Source organism: Pelecanus crispus, chromosome 3 (genome assembly GCF_030463565.1).
Source record: "Pelecanus crispus isolate bPelCri1 chromosome 3, bPelCri1.pri, whole genome shotgun sequence".
NCBI lineage: Eukaryota > Metazoa > Chordata > Aves > Pelecaniformes > Pelecanidae > Pelecanus > Pelecanus crispus.
This window is the reverse complement of record NC_134645.1, coordinates 93402759-93422885: the sequence shown is the minus strand read 5'-3', so window position 1 is coordinate 93422885 and position 20127 is coordinate 93402759. Positions and strand designations below refer to the sequence as shown.

The following is a 20127-nucleotide window of genomic DNA, read 5'->3' as shown; positions in this document are numbered from 1 at the left end:
TAATTTGGCCCTAAATTAGAAACTCTTTGTCAGCTGGGGGCTCAGATATCCTACAGCATTCAGTGCTGCCCCTCTGACACTGGGTATTTTTCTGTCTAATTGAAATTTCCTTACCTTAGCGTGCAATTTCTTTTTCTTAAAAGTTTTTAATGCCATTTTCCTTTTCATTTTCTGACTTACAAAGCTTGTGAAAAGTGTTTTGCAAGTGTTTATATTTGTTTCAGCTTTTAAGCAGTGCATGGAGCTGTTATGCTTTCCTAAAGCATGTATTTCTTTAATTGAAACTCCTGTTTAATAAAAGGCACAATAGGACCCACGTTTATTCATTTCCTCATCCACCTTCCCACTAGGAAGAATTAGAAAGGCACCCACCAGGAGCGTACACCTTCCACACCCTCTACGAGCTGGCCTGGAAGCACAGCTTCGCCCCTGATCGCACGAACCCTCGACCAGGGGAATCTCAGGTAGACTGCAACAACACGAAACTTCCCAAAGCAAAAGCCCTCCTGCATTTCAGGGGGTGGGAAAGTGTTCAGCACTAACACCTACACAAGTGACAATCAACACGGGTTCAGACTTGGCTGCAGAGACTTCTGCTTGCACACATTTCGGACGCCTCAGCGTTGAACAAGGATGTTGGAAATTAGAGCCTGCTCACAAATCTGCTTCTGCTATATTTAAACTTCCTTTACAGCGGCTGCACAGGAGAGCCAGTCTCAAGGATGTTTTCTGCTACAGAGAGAAGGGGAGGTTATGTTGTTTTGGCTCTGTTACGTGCAGAACACGGAGAGCTGAAGTCTTAATATAGTTCTTCTATTTCTTCTCTCTTTGTCCCCTTCACCCCTGCTTGTTACCTTTTAAAGTTTCCTTCGGGGTAATTTAAAACATATTTTTTTAAAGTTAGCACAGTACTAAAGGACCGTTTCTAGCACAAACTGGCCAAAATAATCGCCCAGGGAATCTGATGTTACTTTCAGAGGCCAGAGGGCTACGTTCCTACCGACATAAGAGATACAGGTTGTACAGACATAGGAGTATTTGCATGGTGCATTAATAGCATGAAAGGAAAAAGCCTGGCTAGGAGGTTTTTCGTGAGAATGCAGGCAGTCATCAGGGCTCACTGGAAGAGTTCACCCTTCTGCTTTCTAGCCTGTTTAATGTAACATTTGCTTTAGGACCTTGCCCTACCTTTCAGGTATTGTTTCTCTTGTGGGGTACTCAAGTAGCAAGGGAACATCAGCAAATATGTGAAATTTTGTCTGATGCTATCTATATGAGGGACAGGGCATTTCTTTGCTTGCACCGCTGTTAAACCTTCCTATATTACATACCCTTCCTACTGACCTGTAGGATGTTCAGCCCAGATAATACAATGAAACTCAGATTATACAAAAATAGCACATACTTGAGAAGTCACCTCTTCAGTCAGTGGCAGCAAGGATAGCCAGCAACCCTCCTAGGTCTTAGCAGCTGCCTCTAAAAGAATAGACACCCCTGACAATTTATCTGAGCGTCTGGAGTGCAGCTTTTCTACTTCGGAAAAGGGGTCTCCTAGAAGCCCTTGCAAAGACAGGATTGTTCCCCCTTTTGCAAGGCAAGAATTAGATCTGGATGGCAGAGGTGGAGTTACATCTTTAAGTTTAATCCTTGCTCCTTGCTCCTTTATCGGAGGCAGGAAATTCCAAATCTGTCATCAAATGAACACACATACTGCGTAACCCATTTAACTTTTTGTTTTTCAAACAGATGGATTAGAACAAAACAAGCAGTGCACATTTTAAGAAGACTGGATACTATTAATGCCAACTCTGTGAGAGTATAAATAAGCTGCTGCACTTTAACAGAAAACAGAATTTCCTAGACTAGCATAAACTAATGGCTCATTGGCTAAAACAGATTTGCAGTCTCCGTTTGCTGTAGAAGCCCAGTTACTCTGCTGACCTCAATGAAAGAACAAGTGCAACTACAGTAAACACCCTGGGATCTTGAAAAATATGGGAAGATATCAGCTGCTGTTAAACAGTGTAGAAATAACACAGTAGTGAAACTAATAAATAAATACAAACAGGTTTAAGGCGTCCTCTTTAGAAACACTATCCTATGGGTTAAAGATCTGAAGATTTAGCTTTTAACCGTTCTGGCATACAAGGAACCCATCCTCTCCCCTGTGTAAGTGCTTCAGTTCTTGTTCCTGGCTACATAAATCACAGGCAGGGTAAATGCATTACGAGTTAAGAGAAGGAAATAATACGATCTCCTAGCAGGCACTGTGAGCAAGAGCTTTTCACATACGTGCCAAAATGCCACACAACTATTAGTATGGAACAAGATACACCTTCTTTTACAAACAGTCTATAGCAAATTCATATTTTATCTATTAAATCCTTGACTGCTTGCCCCAAAACTCACAGTCTTTAACATATTTCTCTTCATGACAACTCTTTCAAGACTAGACTGTGCTTTTCTACCATTTTACAAGCGCAGATGAGAGACATAGCTAGAAACAGGTACAGATGCACAAATAGAACTAGGTGCCCAAATCTCACAGTGCCAGCCACAAAGCCCCAGGATATCCAGTTACACTGGACAAAACCCATAGCACTGAGAGATGAAAAAAGTCTCTGCTCTGATATAATTTGACAGTGAAGAAGGGATGACAGAGCCCATAGATGCTGCTGACATGTAACAACTCCCTCGGGATAGTAGGTACACCTGAAAGTGGGAGACAAACAGATAATACAACATTGACCATGTTGTCCACATTTTGTGATCACAAATCAGTTTTCTGTTGACAAGGCTCATTTTTCACAGGAGCATCTTTGTCTCCAAGTCTTTGCCAAACAGTTATAACTTCATCAGTGCATTCGGGAATACATTTAACAAAATTGCCTTTTGCAGAAGTGAGATAGTACCAAAGCAACGCAATTCTGGAAAACAACAACACAGAAGGAAGGAGAAAAGCTATCTGGAAGAACTAGTAAAGATGGCCCTCAGTTTCCTAATAAAACACCCCAGTGCATTGTTGCTTGCCTATTATTCTTTTTATGAATTACAGTAAAATGAAATTACCAGAGTTTTGCAATGTGTGCAACAGCATTTCATTAGAAGGATAAGAAGTCAAAACTGTGCTTTATTATCAACAAACTATCTTGGTATTAAGATTGCTCGTATGTGACCTTTAATCTTGAATTCTTCATGAAATCAGATGCACAAGATATTATTATTTGAAGTAGCGAGCCCAGTCCCCGAAGCTGAGTAGGAGGCTGTGTCTAAACACGACAAGCTCAGAATTCCTTAATGCTTTCCTCCAAATAATCAAAAGCCTTTTCATACACATCATCAAAAACTTAAACCTGTGCTTAGATTATATGACAAAAAGACTTCAAGGCAGAAAATACCAAATGTAAATTTGTTTGTGTCCTTTTGTGCATTACTGTATCATCTTTGATTAGAGTATCATATTAAATTAATAACTAATAATAGCCTGGGTTATCTTCTGCAGCTGTACATATGGCGTTCCTGTGCATGTGTTATGTGTGCATTAGGGTAATAAAGAACATGATATGTTTTAATATGCAAAACACATTGCTAATCAAAGATTCCTGCAGAAACTCTACTCATTCATCCATCCTTCCCCTCATAAAGCCAGCCATTAGCAGCCTTATGTTTGAATGCTAGCTTGACATGAATTGTTACTTGAAACAGACTTAAGCAAGACAAACCACTTCTAGTTGGTGGTGGTAGGCAGAGGAATGCAGAACATCATGGTGACAGACCAACCAGCCTTTGGCTGATCAATGTAGCCTGCATTTTAGAAACACTACTACTGACAGGGTGAAAATCGTGCAATGTATTCTCAGTGGATAACATTTTTAGACATAGCTTGATGACAAAAGAGTTCCTTCCAACTAAGTTTTGATAAAATATGCCAGTGACATAGGACCTGCTGTCTGTGCTGCTGTCTCATGGAGCTTTGAATCAAGGCCACGATCCCAAAGTTCTCTCTTCAAGATACCTGAAAATCTGTGTTCAGGATAGCTATCACACTTTTCACAAGAGAAAAACTTTTCACAGTGGCCTCTCCAGCCGTGGAGGGACCTCACACAGAAACTCTGGACCATGGCAAACCCAAACAAGACCTTCCGCTCCAAGGCACACTTCTGTCACTTGCGTCTTCTAACAGATACACCAAGCAGGGCATACATTCAAAATAAGCAAGCCACTGCTCCCCACTCACTCCCACTGGATCAAAACAACAGGCATATTGCACCTCCCCTCTGCAGAGAGGAAGGGTAAGTTACACTTGAGAGGTGCTACCTTTGTCACGGAATGCACAAAGCTGCTCTGACACTACAGCGATGACAAGCTCACACCAGGCAGAATGCTGGATCCAAAGAGTTCATAGTTAAAAAAATCTCATATTGGATATAGTGCATTATTATTAGCCTGGGATATAAATAACATTACATATGGAAAAACTAAAGCACAGATCTGTCAGAGGTCTGTCAAATGACTCTTTGAAAGTTTATACACTCAGTCAGGAAAAGTATGAATCTCCTAGGTCCTGTCTATCGCCACAAAGCTATCAAGGCTAAAACACCAAGCATCCAAGCTCAAAGTAGCAACACTTTCCATTAACAATGACCAGACTTTGACCAGTGTCTTGCTCCCACTACTATGCTTTGGTCTCAATTTATCATCAGGCTGTGTTTGGTATTCACAGCAGAAGGAATGGAATATAACACTCGGTTTTTACAGGAACATTTGGTCACTGGAATGACATTCTCTTTTTACCAAACATTAAAACCAACAAACTACTCCAGAATGCAGTATGGACAAAAAAAAACCCCAACCAAACAAAAAAAAAAACCCCAAAAAACCCCAAAAAACCAAAAACAAAGGGACCAGCAGCAGAGCACTAAATAAGAAAAAGATAATATGCAATTTTTATCTAATAGCTGAAATATATAATACACCAACACCTGTCTACCGCAGGCGGGGGGACTCCATTCACTAGAGCATTTATTTTACATGTGTGGTCAGGAACATGTATGGTCCAGTGAGCATCAACCACAGCTGAAGGGCTGATTCTGCTTGGTAGATCAGGCCTGGCACAGGGCTCAGGGTGACAGCATTGAGGTCCTGACTCCTGCTGAGGTCTGAGTTGAACCCCCAAGGTTCAACCTCTCAGCAGAAACCAGAAAGAGAAGTCACTGGCCAGAGAGAATAGTAGTTCTCCCTATGAGCCAATCTTATTAAACATTTTCACTAGTGACCACAGCACAGTGACGTGGTCCACTAGAAATGTTTTAAGAACATTTGCTGATGTGACAGTCAGAAGCATCATAAATAAAGATGAGGATCAGGAAACCTAAGGAAAGGATCAAACGTGCAAAGCACAAGGTCACGCACTTACGAAATAATTGGATTTTTCTGCCAGACAATAATGGCATTCTTTGGGTCTCCACAGCTGGAAATGGAAGGGAAAGAGATCTGGGGTGTTTGCTATGAAACACCAGTGTGCTGCAGACGTGAAAAAAAGAGAAGCACTCGCTAATGCATGAAGTGTGGTGTTCCCAAAAGAAATAACACAGCATTAATGTCACTTTGCTAAGATGCACACCTTGCGCACAATTTGCTCACTCCTGCACAAGGGAGATTAATTCAAAGTGAGACAGACACAGAATCTGGTAGAATGCAAAGTCTATCTTTGGGAAAGAAACTGTTAATAAAATGAACACTGAGGAGAAAGGATTGTTCCTTAAATGCGGAATGAGGTTTAAGAAACCAGGAAGAAAACTACCTACCTGCATTAAAGAATGCTGTTGGCACAACAACAAATGGGTGTAAATTAGCCAGGGATACACTTACCCCAGAAGTCAGAAGATTCCTATCAGAATAGTGAGGCTCTGGGTCAGGTTTCCAGTAAGGACAGCAGGACAAAAAAAACAGAACCCTGATTAAATTTAGGGTGGATCAGGATATGAAAGGAATCATATGAGAGACAACCATGTGGAAGAGTGCCAGCTGTAACAGGAGATTGGGTTTAATGAATGGAAAAGCTTCCAGGTTCTGAATTCCAGCTCTTTTGAAAATGCTTTAAAATTATGTTCTGTGGCCAAAATAAAAATTATTAATACTAATAATGGAACATTTGCCTAGTAGCGTAAGAGACAAAAATCCACTTTAAAATGCGAAATGATACACAACAAAACAAATAGCCCATGTGAGGTCTTTTTTACTTACTAGTCTTCTGGCAACTATAACAACAAATTGCCATTAGTTTCTACTTTAAACAAAAATTTTCTAAATTTGGTGAAAGCTAATATACTCTTGTGTAAGTGGTGACTCTGGCTGAGCGAGTGTCAAAATCTAGAAGAGGAGGAAGGTACAGATTGTAACGCGTACCCCTAGTAAATCCACAGGTAATTAGAAATATTTGTAAAATAAATCAGCATTACTATATGACAAGATGTTCTTTTGAGTTCGCATGATCATAGAAAAAACCCAAGAGGCTAGGAAATATGTTTTCATTTGCAAATTATGACGCCAATTCCAAAATCCCAAACCCACCAAGATGTTTCTTCATATGCTTGTGGCAATCTAAAAAGCACTTTTAAGGACAGGAAAAAATTCCCTTCAGGCATGTTGTTAATATATTTTCCCTCTAAGCATCTTACAGAGCCCTCTGTTGCATTACACTCCCTGTCTTCTGCTGGGCTCGCTCATGCCTTGTTTACTTACCTATGTGGAGAACTGCCAGAGCTGCCAGAGCTGTGTTTGCTGGATCGGAACAGACACTGCTCTTTGTACTCTCGAGATAAGAGGTTGCAAGAGTCAAGCTGTGTTTGTGCATCTCAGCCACAGAATATCATCTTAATAATTACTGTGAATCAACTAAAATGACAACTCCTATCTTCTTCTCAATAGCCATTAATTTAAAAGGCACTCCTAATTTAGTGCATTTTCATTTTGCTTCACGTGTTTGAGAATATTTGTTCCAACAAATTTACAAAACCCCTTTTCAGCAACAAAGCACAAGCTGTAAATTGTCCCATACCTCCATTTTCTCTCAAAGCTCAAACAAAGGACTGTTCTTGCCTTTCACTTATTAGGTCCACATAAATCACAGCCTGGTAAAGGGCAAGTCTAGTAATCTGAACAAACAGCCTACACTAACTATACGATTGGATTGTTACATGTCATGCTTCCCATTAGTCATAGACAGAGACTTTTGACAAAGTTTACAAAGAAGTTGAGAGCAGAGCCGTTGCATCACAGATATACTCACTAAGCCTATTAATCTAGGACTACATCATGCAGAGCTGATAGAGCACTGACTGAATTTCTTTCTCCCCTCTTCTTATTTTACAGCCAATGTCCTTCTACAGCATTTTCACTTGTGAGCTGTGCTGAGCCCTCCCATTACGATGGCACAATGATGACAACAGACTCCATGTCTGTCCAGACATGGTCTCAGGTCTTTCTCAGACATAGCCAGCCCCATTTCTATACATGTGCCAATTCAATTCTATATTCTGAAGTGGGACTGACAGGGGAAGACAAGACACTTCATCTCCCTCCTGTCCACACTGCACATCATTGGCTGATGTAAATTGGCAATGGCTCCATTAAAGTCAGGACAGCTACAGCAGCTTTATCGTACTTGATGGTCTGCCCCTTGTCTGTATAACGCAGTTTATGGCCACACAGGGACTTTTTCCCAGCTGCCCTGCTGAGCAAACGACCTTGTCACTGATAGGAGAGTCACGACCCTTATGATACAGTCACAATTTTAAAAGTGAAGAAACACATGTAGGTAAAAGACAAGATGGCCAGCCAATTGGGGTTGTAATTAACGGGTGTCCATAATGAAGGTGTAAAGTCTGTTTCACAAGCCCCTAGCTGATGGAGCTGCCAGTGGCACAAACACATGGTAGAGCCCATCTGCAGCTCCGCCTTCCTGCCTGCACTACAGAAAACCCAGTTATCACAGAAAAAGGTAAATAATAAAATAAAATGTTTTGCAAGCTTGAGGAAGTGCTTAAAAGCACATAAGTTAAAATGCCATTTTGTATTTTGAAATAGTTTTCTATTGTTTACTATGATAAATTGATACACACTGAATAGAAGCAGGTAGAAGAAGCATCTATCATTAAGGACACCGTACGCAGACCTGCACAATCCATGTATAAGACGGTCGGATGGGAACAAAGCATGTGCCACTGGACACAATGTGGCATTGAGATAATAACACTACTGGTGTGTTTAAGAGAACACCATCTGAACACACTGAACCACAGTATCCGAACACAGCAATTGTCATCCACAGTAAGAAAAATGCCATGCCTTTTAATGTCACAGTCAGATATCAGAAGACACATATGTTGCTACTGAGCCATTAGCATGTGGACCTGTAAAATTCCTGATATTCTGTGAACATTACCTAATGCTCCACGGTGTCTGCTGTGAGGCACGTCAGCCTGCTTCAAAAGAATAAACCTAAGTCTAGTAAAGACACAGTTGCTCAATGTTTCTATAATTTGTCCATCTGCAGATTTTGCAGTGCTTCTATGACAGTGACACAACAGTAGCAAGAAAACCTGTGGAGGAAAACCAAAGGGAATGAGGCTGATGAGCTAATGCAGTACCTCAAACAAGCTACCTGTCATTTATAATGGAGCACAGTTGGCTTGGAGAGAAATGAAAGGACGCAAAGTCTAAAATTGAAACCAGAAAGTGATGTTCTGGAGGAACGAAAATGAAGGCAGCAAAACAGAAAGAAAATTACTGAAAAGCATTTGCATTTAAACCCAGAATGTTTGAGAGCAGAAACATCTATTGCAAATTTTAATTAAAGTTGCTCCTTATATATAAAAGTTTCTCTACACAGAAAAGTAAAACGAAAGTAAGCTAGAACATGCCCTTCAACTCACAGGGTAATACCAGTATAGCTCCTGATTAATCCATTTGTTATTATCATTGTTTATCCAAACCTACTCTAGCAGAGGTTTAAACTAAGCTAGAAAGCCACCCTAATTTTGGAATTAAAATAACCCCATTGAGAGTCAATTTGGTATGCCAATTTAACTATCCCAGTTAAACGGTCAAACTTGTTTAAAAGAAGTAACAAGCCCAGCACTAGTATAATTGCCCTGTGACCCGTTAATGACAGAAACAATATTGTTATCTGTTGTTGCTATTGGAGAGAACAGTACTGGTCTGACAGATAGACATGTTTTCTGCACCACACCAATAGCCACCTTCATAACCCGATAGCATATCAGAATTAAAGCTGACATTTTTAATATCTTCTTGTTGCCATACACTATTCGGAAACTGCACATTAGGAAAGGATGCACATCTATCTCAGCTAATGTGAGTTGGGGACTTCTTAATGTCATTGCTGATTTATTATTATTATTATGTTAAGACTAACACTGTGCTTGGCACTACAGAAAGCAAAAATTAAGACACTTTCTGCAGTGAAAAATGCAGACTGTAACAGATGAAAATGCTGGGGAGAGAGGGCAAGCGATAAGAAGGACCGAGCACTTTCTAAGAACACAGCTTCTAGGCCAACTCCTATCTTCATGCACACTTTTCCATCTGCATGGAGATACTGTCCGCACACTTCAAAACTAAACAAGCTCTCTGTTATGGATGTATCCAAACATGGTATTTAGACTAGACTAAAATGTACTGCTAACTCTGAATGCTAAGAAAATAACACAGTAACTAATTGTACTTACACAACTTTTCAAAATGCTGATGTCAACAAGCAAACGGCATCATGCTATTCCACAACCAGAGAAATGGAGGCAAGAGCAGTGACAGGCAAAGGTCAAGGAAGGAGCCTTGAGGGGAACTCAACAGGGTTTCTGAAACCAAGTCCATGGTTTATAGAATCATAGAATCATAGAATTGTTCAGGTTGGAAAAGACCTTTAAGATCATCCAGTCCATCCATTAACCTAACATTACCAAGTCCACCACTAAACCAGTTAATGGTAGAGTAGTAATTGCATGTTTCCTGGCTTGGTGGATGGATTATTTTTTAATGAAAGTAAAAACTAGGAATCATTAAGGTTGGAAAGGATCTCTAAGATCAGCAGTCCAACCATCAACCCAACACCACCATGTCCACTAAACCATGTCCCAGAGTGCCACGTCTACCCGTTTTTTGAACACTTCCAGGGATGGGGACTCCACCACCTCTCTGGGCAGCCTGTTCCAATGCTTGACTACCCCTTCTGTGAAGAAATTTTTCCTAATATCCAATCTAAACCTCCCCTGATGCAGCTTGAGGCCATATGAGAGCCCATGGTCCACTGCTAAGATAACCTTGAAAAAATGGCCAAGTTTTGCTTTTATAAAGCAGCTAGAATGCAAGAAAGTGTCACATGAAGCCGTGACACCTTAAATCCACTACTGGCGCAGCAGGAAAGATCACATAAGAAATAGGAGGGAGGAAAAAAAAAAAGCCAAGAAAACTGTCTTCAGAAAGAGGAGTTCTGAATAATGTATTGCCTGGCACCTGGGAAAGTATCAAAAATTTTTTTTTCCTCAACATGGCCAAAGAAACCTGTTTTCAAATGGAAACTGGTCTGAGGCATTTATATATTACCATGTGTGGTCTGATATTTTCCAGATAATGTCAATGGTTAAATGTCAATGGAGGTCTCGGAGCTAGAAGCAAGGAAAGGGAAACATGACACTAAGCGTGACAAATTGCCCTGCCCCTCGTATGGACAGAGACAAGCAATTGTGGCCATTGGGAACCTCAAGAAGGAAAATGTCCCCAAATGGGAGGGCAGCTGGAACAGAAAGATTTATTCTTTTTCTTTTGGGGACTTCACAACTTCTGCTTCCAACTGTGGTGGGTCAACCCTGGCCAGCAGCTAAGCACCCACCCAGCTGCTCACTCACCCCCTCCCCCAACTCCTCCACCAGCATGATGGGGCAGAGAACAGGAAGAGCAAAAGCAAGGACATCTGTTGGTTGAGAGAAAGACGGTTTAATAAGTGAAGAGAAAAAAAAAATGAAACCAAGTTGATGCAAAGGCAATAACTCGTCGCCTCCCACAAGGGGACTGATACCCACCTATTCTCTGAGCAGCCACCACCTTGGAAGACACCCATCTCCCCCTTTCTTCCTCTACACCCAGTTTTTACTGCTGTGCATGATGCTGTGTGGTACAGAATACCCCTTTGGCCAATTCAGGTCAGCTGTCCCCGCTGCATCCCCCGCTCCTAACTTCTTGCCCGCCCTCAGCCTATTCACTGGGGGGAGGTGGGAGAGTGGGAAATGAAAGAGAAGATTCAGCTGTAGTCAAAACATTGGTGTGCTACCAGCACTGTTGGAGCCACAAATCCAAACCACAGCACCACACCAGCTGCTATGAAGAATGTTAACTCCACCCCAGCCAGACCCAGTTCACCAATGTATAGGGTAAAAAAGAACAAGGAAAAGCTTTAAGCATACATAGGCAGAGGGCAAGCTCCTAAAAAGTTTAATGTTGATGGGCTTAGCACTCTCTCAGGATTTGCTTCCTGAGCCAGCTGCAGCACTGACATTGTAGTGCCATGACTGGAGCCATTAGCTCCTATGCGTTAGTGGTAGACCTGGCAGGATGGGCTTGATTTGTCTTTCATCTCTGGAAGGGGTTTTTCCCCCAAAAATTACTCCTGGTGAAATGTCTGCACTCATCACTCTGGAACCATGTATGTTACCAGAGGCAGATTAACTCCTTATGGCCACAATACTAAATGAGGCAGGATGTGACAGAGATCGAACCTCAAAACCATAAATATTCTCTGACCTAAGATTGCTCCATACATGCAAAACCATAACAGGGGCCATTTAAATAGGTTGGAAAAGGTTTTAAAGTTGGAGTATTTCTGGGTGATACAAATGTTTTCCATCTGCAAATTGCTCACTCATATTCTGGGAAGCTGAAACCGTCACAGAAATTAAGCAGAACAAACAGTAAACTGATTTAGAAAATATATTTTATTCATAAAATGACTAAACATTGGTGCATAGATAAAATATCTTGGAGATAGATTATGTAGTCCCTGAATACAAAACTCAGAATATTTTTGTTCTTCCTTCAATACTGAAAACTAAAATAATAACAGAAAAATAAGATGATACACAGACTGGGTGCTGGGAGGCCTTAGCTACATGTCTTTCGATATGTAAAACCCAGGGAAGGTCTCCAACCTTCCTTGCAGGGTCACTTCCTACATTATGATCATTTAATGAGTAAAGGGCATGTTAACTTTCCTTGAAATTCAGGAATTTTCAAAGATCTCCTCTAACAAGAATACTCCCTCCAGAATCCATTCCTGCAAAATATAGCTGTGTTCCAACAAGGTACCATTTTTTTATTTTAAGAGTTTAAAGATGGACTTTGAAAAAGCCAGCCTACATAAACAGGCGCTCTCTCTTTTTTTTTTTTTTCCTGTTGGGATACCTTTTTGTATACATTTTGAGAACACAAGAATTGTCACACTAGGTCACATGAACCATTCCAGTACCTGACTGATTTGCCAAGAGCAGTTGTTTAAGGAAAAATGCAGATAAGCGAGGCAGATTTGGGATAAGACCCTGGAAGGACGAGGGGTCCAAGAGAGAGGGATGATCTTAAAGGACCACCTCATTCCAGCTCAAGAGCAGTCCATCCCAATGAGCAGGAACTGAGGCAAAAATGCCAGGAGGCATCTTTTCTGCTCCTTAGCCTATGCACTTATACCATCCTGTTCCCCTGGACAAGGGAAGGCAAAAATTGCTGTCAACTAAGTGAGCAATCCACTGCAAACCCAAAAATGGTAACAGCTTCTGTGTTCCACAGAAATGCACTATTGCTCCTGTGGAAGGCAGCTGAGCATCCAGAACAGAAAATCACAATTTAGAGTAGCTGTATTGACTTGCTACAAGTAGCTTTCACCTCTGGCAGCTTCTGCAAGGCCAGCCTTCACACATGTACTCTTTTTTGAAGTTGAAGGAATAATCATTCCAAGTAACCATAAAACCTTGATTCTCCAAAACATTATCAATTTTTAAAATTCTACATGAGGTGTAGGAATACAGAAACTGTCTTCCTTCTCTCTCAAGAAGGAAGGTAAACCTTAATGTGGAAACAATATACATGATAAACATATAAGTGTGACAAGAATCAGATTTTATATTTTATTTAAAGTTGGACCTCGGTTTTGAAACACACCCAGATGTGAAGAATAACACACCACACCGCCATTTTGTTTTGTATCACCAGTGGACTTTTTTCTAGAAGTCACAGCATTGGAAGTTATCTGTATATTTCTGCTGAAAATGAATTTCAGAATAGTTTTCAACACAGGTATCTGTGTTCTTCACATCTTCAAAAAGGCAACCTGTAAAATGAAGCAAAAACAACACTGTGATTAGTCTCAACACTGCAGGTAAAACAAAGATGTTTCATTGTATTAACTGAAATTACATATTATAATCATCTTTTCACTTAAAAAAGTAACACACTAATGTAATGAGAGAGAAGAGGCTATATTTGAGAGCAGTGTTACTTTCCCATCACTTTTCTACCTAATCTATGTCTCCTAGAAATTCCCAAGCTTACTCTTTTTGCTCAAGCACTGCACTGCACTTGTTGCTGAACTACATATCAAAACCCCTTTTTTCCCCAGAATAACAAAGCACAAGGTGTTGTCGTGGTTTAGCCCCAGCCAGCAGCTAAGCACCACGCAGCTGCTCGCTCACTCCCCCTGCTCCGATGGGATGGGGGAGAGAATCGGAGGAGTAAGAGTGAGAAAAACTCCTGGGTTGAGATAAGAACAGTTTAATAATTGAAATAAAGTAAAATAGTAATGATAATAGCAACAATATAATAATAATAATATACAAAGCAAGTGATGCACAATGCAATTGCTCACCACCCGCCGACCGATACCCAGACAGTTCCCGAGCAGTGATTGCTGCTCCCCACCAACCCACCCCCCCAGTTTCTATACTGAGCATGACGTCATATGGTATGGAATAGCCCTTTGGTCAGTTTGCATCAACTATTCTGGCTGTGCCCCCTCCCAGTTTCTTGTGCACCTGGCAGAGCATGGGAAGCTGAAAAGTCCTTGACTAGCATAAGCAGACCTTAGCAACAACTAAAACATCAGTGTGTTATCAACATTATTCTCATCCTAAATCCAAAACACAGCACTATGCCTGCTACTAGGAAGAAAATTAACTCTATCCCAGCTGAAACCAGGACAGTGTTCATCTTGTCTAAGTTAAAAAGCTATTTGATAGTATTTTGAAAATAGCTTAGATTAAATATTCGATACATTCCCTGTTTGGCCCGAATATTAGCTTTTTTGAACAGTGCTGCTCTTCTAAGTGAAATCCTGATTCCAAAGTCAGGATGAAAAGTCCAGATGGAAAGTCCAAAGTCATAAAGAGAAAATGCCTTACATTTTAAAATGACCAGGTACCAAAATCCTACCCAAGGGGAGAAGACAAACACTTGTATATGACTGGAAGATGGCAAATGATGTACCTCTTGTTTTTAGTGCAGTAAGTGGACTGTCACGTCTAACAGATATTTAGAGAGAAGGTGATCTATCAAATATAAGAAACCTATAGGATTTCTGATGTCCCAACTCATTTGTTCTTGGTCACATGCATGCAGCAGTTTCCCCTGCATGGTTCTGGTTTTGTTTAGCCTTCTTCAGAACATGCAGGATACTAATTCAGAAAGTTAAGTTAGCTGACTGGAAACACAATCACATGTCCAGATTCTCATCTGACAAGGAGATTGCTTCAGATATTTAATTGGGAACTTTGCTGATCACAAGGACAGAAAAAAAGATGGACAGATGGCACCACAGAAGGACAAAAAAAAAAAAAAAAAAAAAAAGACTACCAGGTTACACAACCGTCTTCTGAAAATATAACCTGTTTCTCCTATCCCATGAAAAACACACAAGAAAAAAACATTTGAGACATACACTTCCCCTTTTTTCTCTCCAAGACCTTTCAACAGTCACTTAAGTGAAGATTCAAATTACCATCAATTACCAATTTGGATTTTCAGAGCTGACCCTCAATCAGCACTCTTCTTGATACTGTGACTAAAGAATGCATGAAGCATGATCAACCAGAAGGAATTGAGTTAAAGCATAAAATATCACTGAGTGGTCAGAACAGAGAGGAAAGCAGAGTAAAAACATTTATTTTGGATCCTACACCCAGAGAATGTTTAAGAGACACTTATATGTCTTCTATAGAGGATGCAAACAATTAAACAAGTTTTCACATATCTAAGAGGCTTCTCAGAAAATCATTCATACAAAGGATTAATGTCTAAAATAACATGACTATGAGGCATGAATGGGATATGACAATAGCAACTCTTGTTTAAGAATGGAGAAAATCAAGCGATCTCACTTCCTGAACATCTCTTTTGCCAGTCCAACACTAACAGCAGTAACTTATTAGAAAGCTGCAATGTTACTACATGGAAGGGTTTGTACAAATAAGACAACTGAGATCCCCAAAGGCTTCCACATTTCTGAATCATTCTCTTCTTCTTCCAAACTGGAACTAAAATTCAGAAACAAGAATTTTCATGTAGAACATAAATTTTCAGAAACGTCTGTAGGCAAAGCTGGCCAGCAAATAGGCAGCTGGCCACGGTGGAAGTCTGCCTGCTTTCCCATGAAAATCTCGTCATACTGACATATTCTCACTGAGTGTTTTCATTCAGCTCAATCAGCATTTTCCAACAGCAAGTTGCTACATCAAAAACATTTCTGTCAGCTCAACCAAGGCGTGTTTTAAAAGCTAGAGAATACTCATCATGCAGGGAAATTTACCCACTAGGCCAAAGACTCCCACCCTCAAAGACATAAAATGAAAGGATAATCAATATGCCTGTCACCTTTCTCATGATTTAGTCGCTCAGATGAATAGAGACAGATGCATAATTAATAGCCAATGTAAAATCTTACCTATGCGGAAAATTCATAAGTAACACAGGCTAGGGATGAAATCCTGGCACCAATTAAGTCAAAGACAAAACTCACATTGACTTTAACAAGGTGAGAAATTTTTCCTTGCACTGCAAGGAAGAAAAATCAAGAAAAGCAATAACCATCTCAATACACAAGATTCAAAATTTTAAGCCGAGATTGCAGGCTCCTTTGATACACAGTTTTCAGGTATCATTAGAGTGGATATATTTGTTTAATTTGACTACTTGCTGTATTTTATAATGCATGAAATACACTTTTTCCCTCCTTTCAGAGGATTATTTGCAACATAATGTTTCCCTAGACTGCCAGGCTCCCCTAGTGCCCAATAAATTGAAAAACTTCAAAAGGAATCATTTATCACTGTCTGTATTTATACTTACTACCAATGTGAATGAAAAGAGCACATTAGATCATCCCTACAGTTGACATAGCCAACAAAAAAAGGGGTAACACATGCAAATGACAAGCTGTTTAAAAAACACCTGCAACACATGAAGATGTTTGAGAACAAAACCAAGTGAACCTAAACTAATGAAGTTCCACCTTATCCAAAGTTCAATATAGTCTACCCTTAATTGGTTTAGTGTGGACTTGGTGATGTTGGGTTAATGGTTGGACTGGATGATCTTAAAGGTCTTTTCCAACCTAAACGATTCTATGATTCTATGAAGGATATAAAATATTTAATCGTAACCGTTACTGTAGATGCTCTTGGGTCTCTAAACAGCAGTAAACCGTATGTTCTACCTAATAAATTAATTACTGTAGGTTCGGAAAGTGGGACTAAGTGGCTCTCACCTAGTTCTACCATCTATTAGGATACTTTGTCTGCAAGATAGACAACTACTGGCCTCTTACAGGTCTAGTAGCAACTTTTTCAGCAAAGTCTGCAAATCCAGTATTTCACCGCTACTAGTGCAGTCTGAAAGAAAAATAACGTGCCAAACAGCTATCTGATCTACAAACTAAGGTTTATCACTAAATTCAGAATAAAAGTCAGTTCTCTAATCAGTTTATTCAAGGATATTTTTATTGCCTTACCTCAGCACATTATCCCCTTCTTAAAAGTACTCAGGATAGCTAATATTAATTCATTGTTAAGAACCGATTTTTGTACTCTGGCATCCTTACTTCTATGACTGGAGACATTGTTTTTTCATTTTCTCTCAATTATTTCTGAAGATGATAATCTTCTATTTCAGAGTATCAAGTGCATCTCAGCACTCCACCCCATTAGTTTCCACAGAGCCAGAAGCTGCAAAGACCTCTGGATAATGAACAAACATAAACTCTGCATTTTCAAGCATTTTAAGAGATATCAATACAGAGGGAGCAGCAGAGCACCACAGACATACAAATGATATATCTTATAAAATCACTTTTTCTGTAAACAAAAAAGCAGCAACAACTTTGTTAAAAGCTTTCTGAGCCAGGGCAAGTTAAGAAATCCAGGTTGTGATGTTCAATACCAGAAGCTGTGCTCTGTTAGCTTTCCCAGGAAAATGGGAAAATGCAAAATGTCAAACTGTTAAGCATACTCCAGACTACATGGGAATCATACTGAGGATTGAGAAAAGCATTCTGACAGAGAATGTACTTATGTGGTCAAACTTTGCAACAGGTTGCAGACAAGTTGTGCAATCTCCAGCTGTCTTTTGCATATTCCAAACCCAACCGGACACAGCCTGGGGCACCCGGCTCTGGCTGAACCTGCTTGAGCGGTGGGCTTGGACAGGGCAGTCTCCAGAGGTGCCCTCCAGCCTCAGCCATTCTGTGACTGACAATTTTGTATGTACACACACAGAGGCGAGTGAAACAGCTGCACTATGCTGGTGGAAACTGTTTTACTATAAGCTACAAAACCAGAGGCTGGCAATATTCTTTCCTCAGTAGGGAGAAGGTAGTTGTGGGGTTATGGGTTTCAGTCTTTCTGAAATTTTCTAATAACATTTTATTTTATAGAGTGTTTCATCAAGCTGTGCCTCAAAGCATTTTCCTGACTTCATACAATAAAAATCTCACAGAAAACAGAGGGGTAAGGCCATTTCCTAATGAATTAAGCATCCAGTCACAGAGTCAAGCACTGAGGAATCACAGAATCATAGAATGCTTTGGGTTGGAAGGGACCTTTAGAGGTCATCTAGCCCCACCCCCCTGCAGTGAGCAGTAACAGGTGAAAGAAAAAAGTTCTAATTTTGGAAAAAATTGTAAAAGCTATGGAGACCTAGTGAACTAGGGAGATAAAAGAAGGTGGTTCCAGATAGCAGAAGCTGCTGAAAATAAATCTCTTCTACCCAAGCGGTAACAGTGGGTGAGTGGGCAGAGTGGATGACTGCTGTAAAAGAAGCATGACTAGAGGCAGCTAAACAATATCTTTTAAAGAAATGCAATCTGCAAATCCAGTGCATACAAACTGTCTTGTGGAGCTGACAACAGACAGAGGAAACGCAGCACTAAGAGAAAATTATTTTCTCAGCTAGGCAAAGGAAAAGCAGTTCAATCTTTCAATCAGCTGCAAGAACCAGAAAAGAAATGAGATCTTTATTTCAGCAGAACAGGAAAACAACCCATATGCCAAAAGATGCATTCCCATGCTCTAACACAAACTTTTAAAGTGTTCTTATGTTTGTATTCTCTTTAAAGTCTCTAAAAGACCAAGTGAATCGTGCATAAAGAAAGATCTCTGTGTATGTCTCTCAAAGCTGAGGACACAGAATTTCTAATACCTTTGTCTCTCCCAAGAGCCAAACAAAAGTAGGTAGAAGACATACTACAGAATTTCTCATCAGTATTAGAGAGGAAATTGTACATCTGGTTACTCCTGCACAATTATAAAGGAAAAGAGTGGGTTGAAAGTAGTTACATATGCTTCGGTTTCAGCACAAGAAAATGAACCTATTAAACCTATGAATGCTTCCTGAAATATGACAGCTCTGGTTTTGCTTTTCCATTGCACAACAAAGAACAAAACTCCACCACCAGGCTCAAAACTGAAGCATAAACACACAAAAAACATTTTACTGTTGTCTTCTTCAAACATTAGACCCGTTTTTAAACACTACCACACAGTTCATAACACTACATTGCGTTTTAGAAGAGCACAACTTACACGTCTATCTTAAATCATATCTACTGCAAGCAGACAATCTGTACATAAACAGATACCCATGCTTTAATCCTGCACATGTGCTAGTGTCAAATCAGGTGTGATTGAATGACTGCAGAAGAAACGTCAATTATACTCCATTGAGGCTACAGCCTACAATGAACGTCAAATGCTGTATTCCTTTCCACTCAAGGCTGACAGGTAATCAAGCAATGCCATGCCATCCATGTGTGCCGGAAGAGAATAACCTTCCCAAAAAGACATGGACAGCTGTGGGCAGACCTCTGCTCCTAGATCCAGCTGTGCTGGTGGAAGACAACTTCACAGGCTCAGTGGTACCCCTCTGCTGCGAGTTACTGTTCCTTTCTCCCCACAAAACACCATTTCAAGCTTTCTACCTAGTGTCTGGTGAAATCAGACTGGTATGCTAAACTCTGGTCTGCACTAACCGGATTGATTTATCCGAGAAACAAGAAAGGGAGGGCTTGCAAATGCAATTCTGCTGGCAGATCACTAAGCTTTGGTGGAAACAAGCTGAGAATAGGGTTTTTTTTCCACATATACAGCTGGATTTGGAAGATAACATATACTCAAAGCCTCAGACCAAAGTCTAATTCACATACAGATTTGTACTGCCACAAAAGCTATTGCTAGTGCTAAGTGTTATGGTTTAAGCCTTAATAATTACAGCTAGTACAATTGCTTGGGTGGTTGCAATTATAGTGCAGTCAAGATGCCCCATACATAGAATACACCTCTACCTTGAAAAAAGAATCAGAGAAAGTGATATAAACAAGTTTGTGTGAGTACAACTGAGTCTACACGTAAACCCCCCCCCCCCCAGTATTTAATAATGCAGTGGTACAACTACAGCGACAATGTGCATAAACACATAGAGAAGGCCATAATCCTGCCCGATACATTTCTTACTCCCGTAAAACAAAGATCAATGAGTGGGAGGATTAAAGCATCTGTGCCATATCTAGGTCCCAGCTCT

At 40.3% G+C, this 20127-nt stretch overlaps 1 protein-coding gene across 1 annotated transcript in view; it reads right to left on the bottom strand.

Moving 5' to 3' along the window:
* Positions 1-13220: 13220 nt before the first annotated feature.
* The window catches only part of UBE3D (ubiquitin protein ligase E3D), an 83849-nt gene continuing 76942 nt past the window's right edge, over positions 13221-20127 (bottom strand). The window contains exon 10 of the mRNA XM_075707647.1: positions 13221-13396. Coding sequence (XP_075563762.1) covers positions 13376-13396 — 21 coding nt within the window. The 3' untranslated portion in view covers positions 13221-13375. The remainder of the gene's footprint in view (positions 13397-20127) is intronic.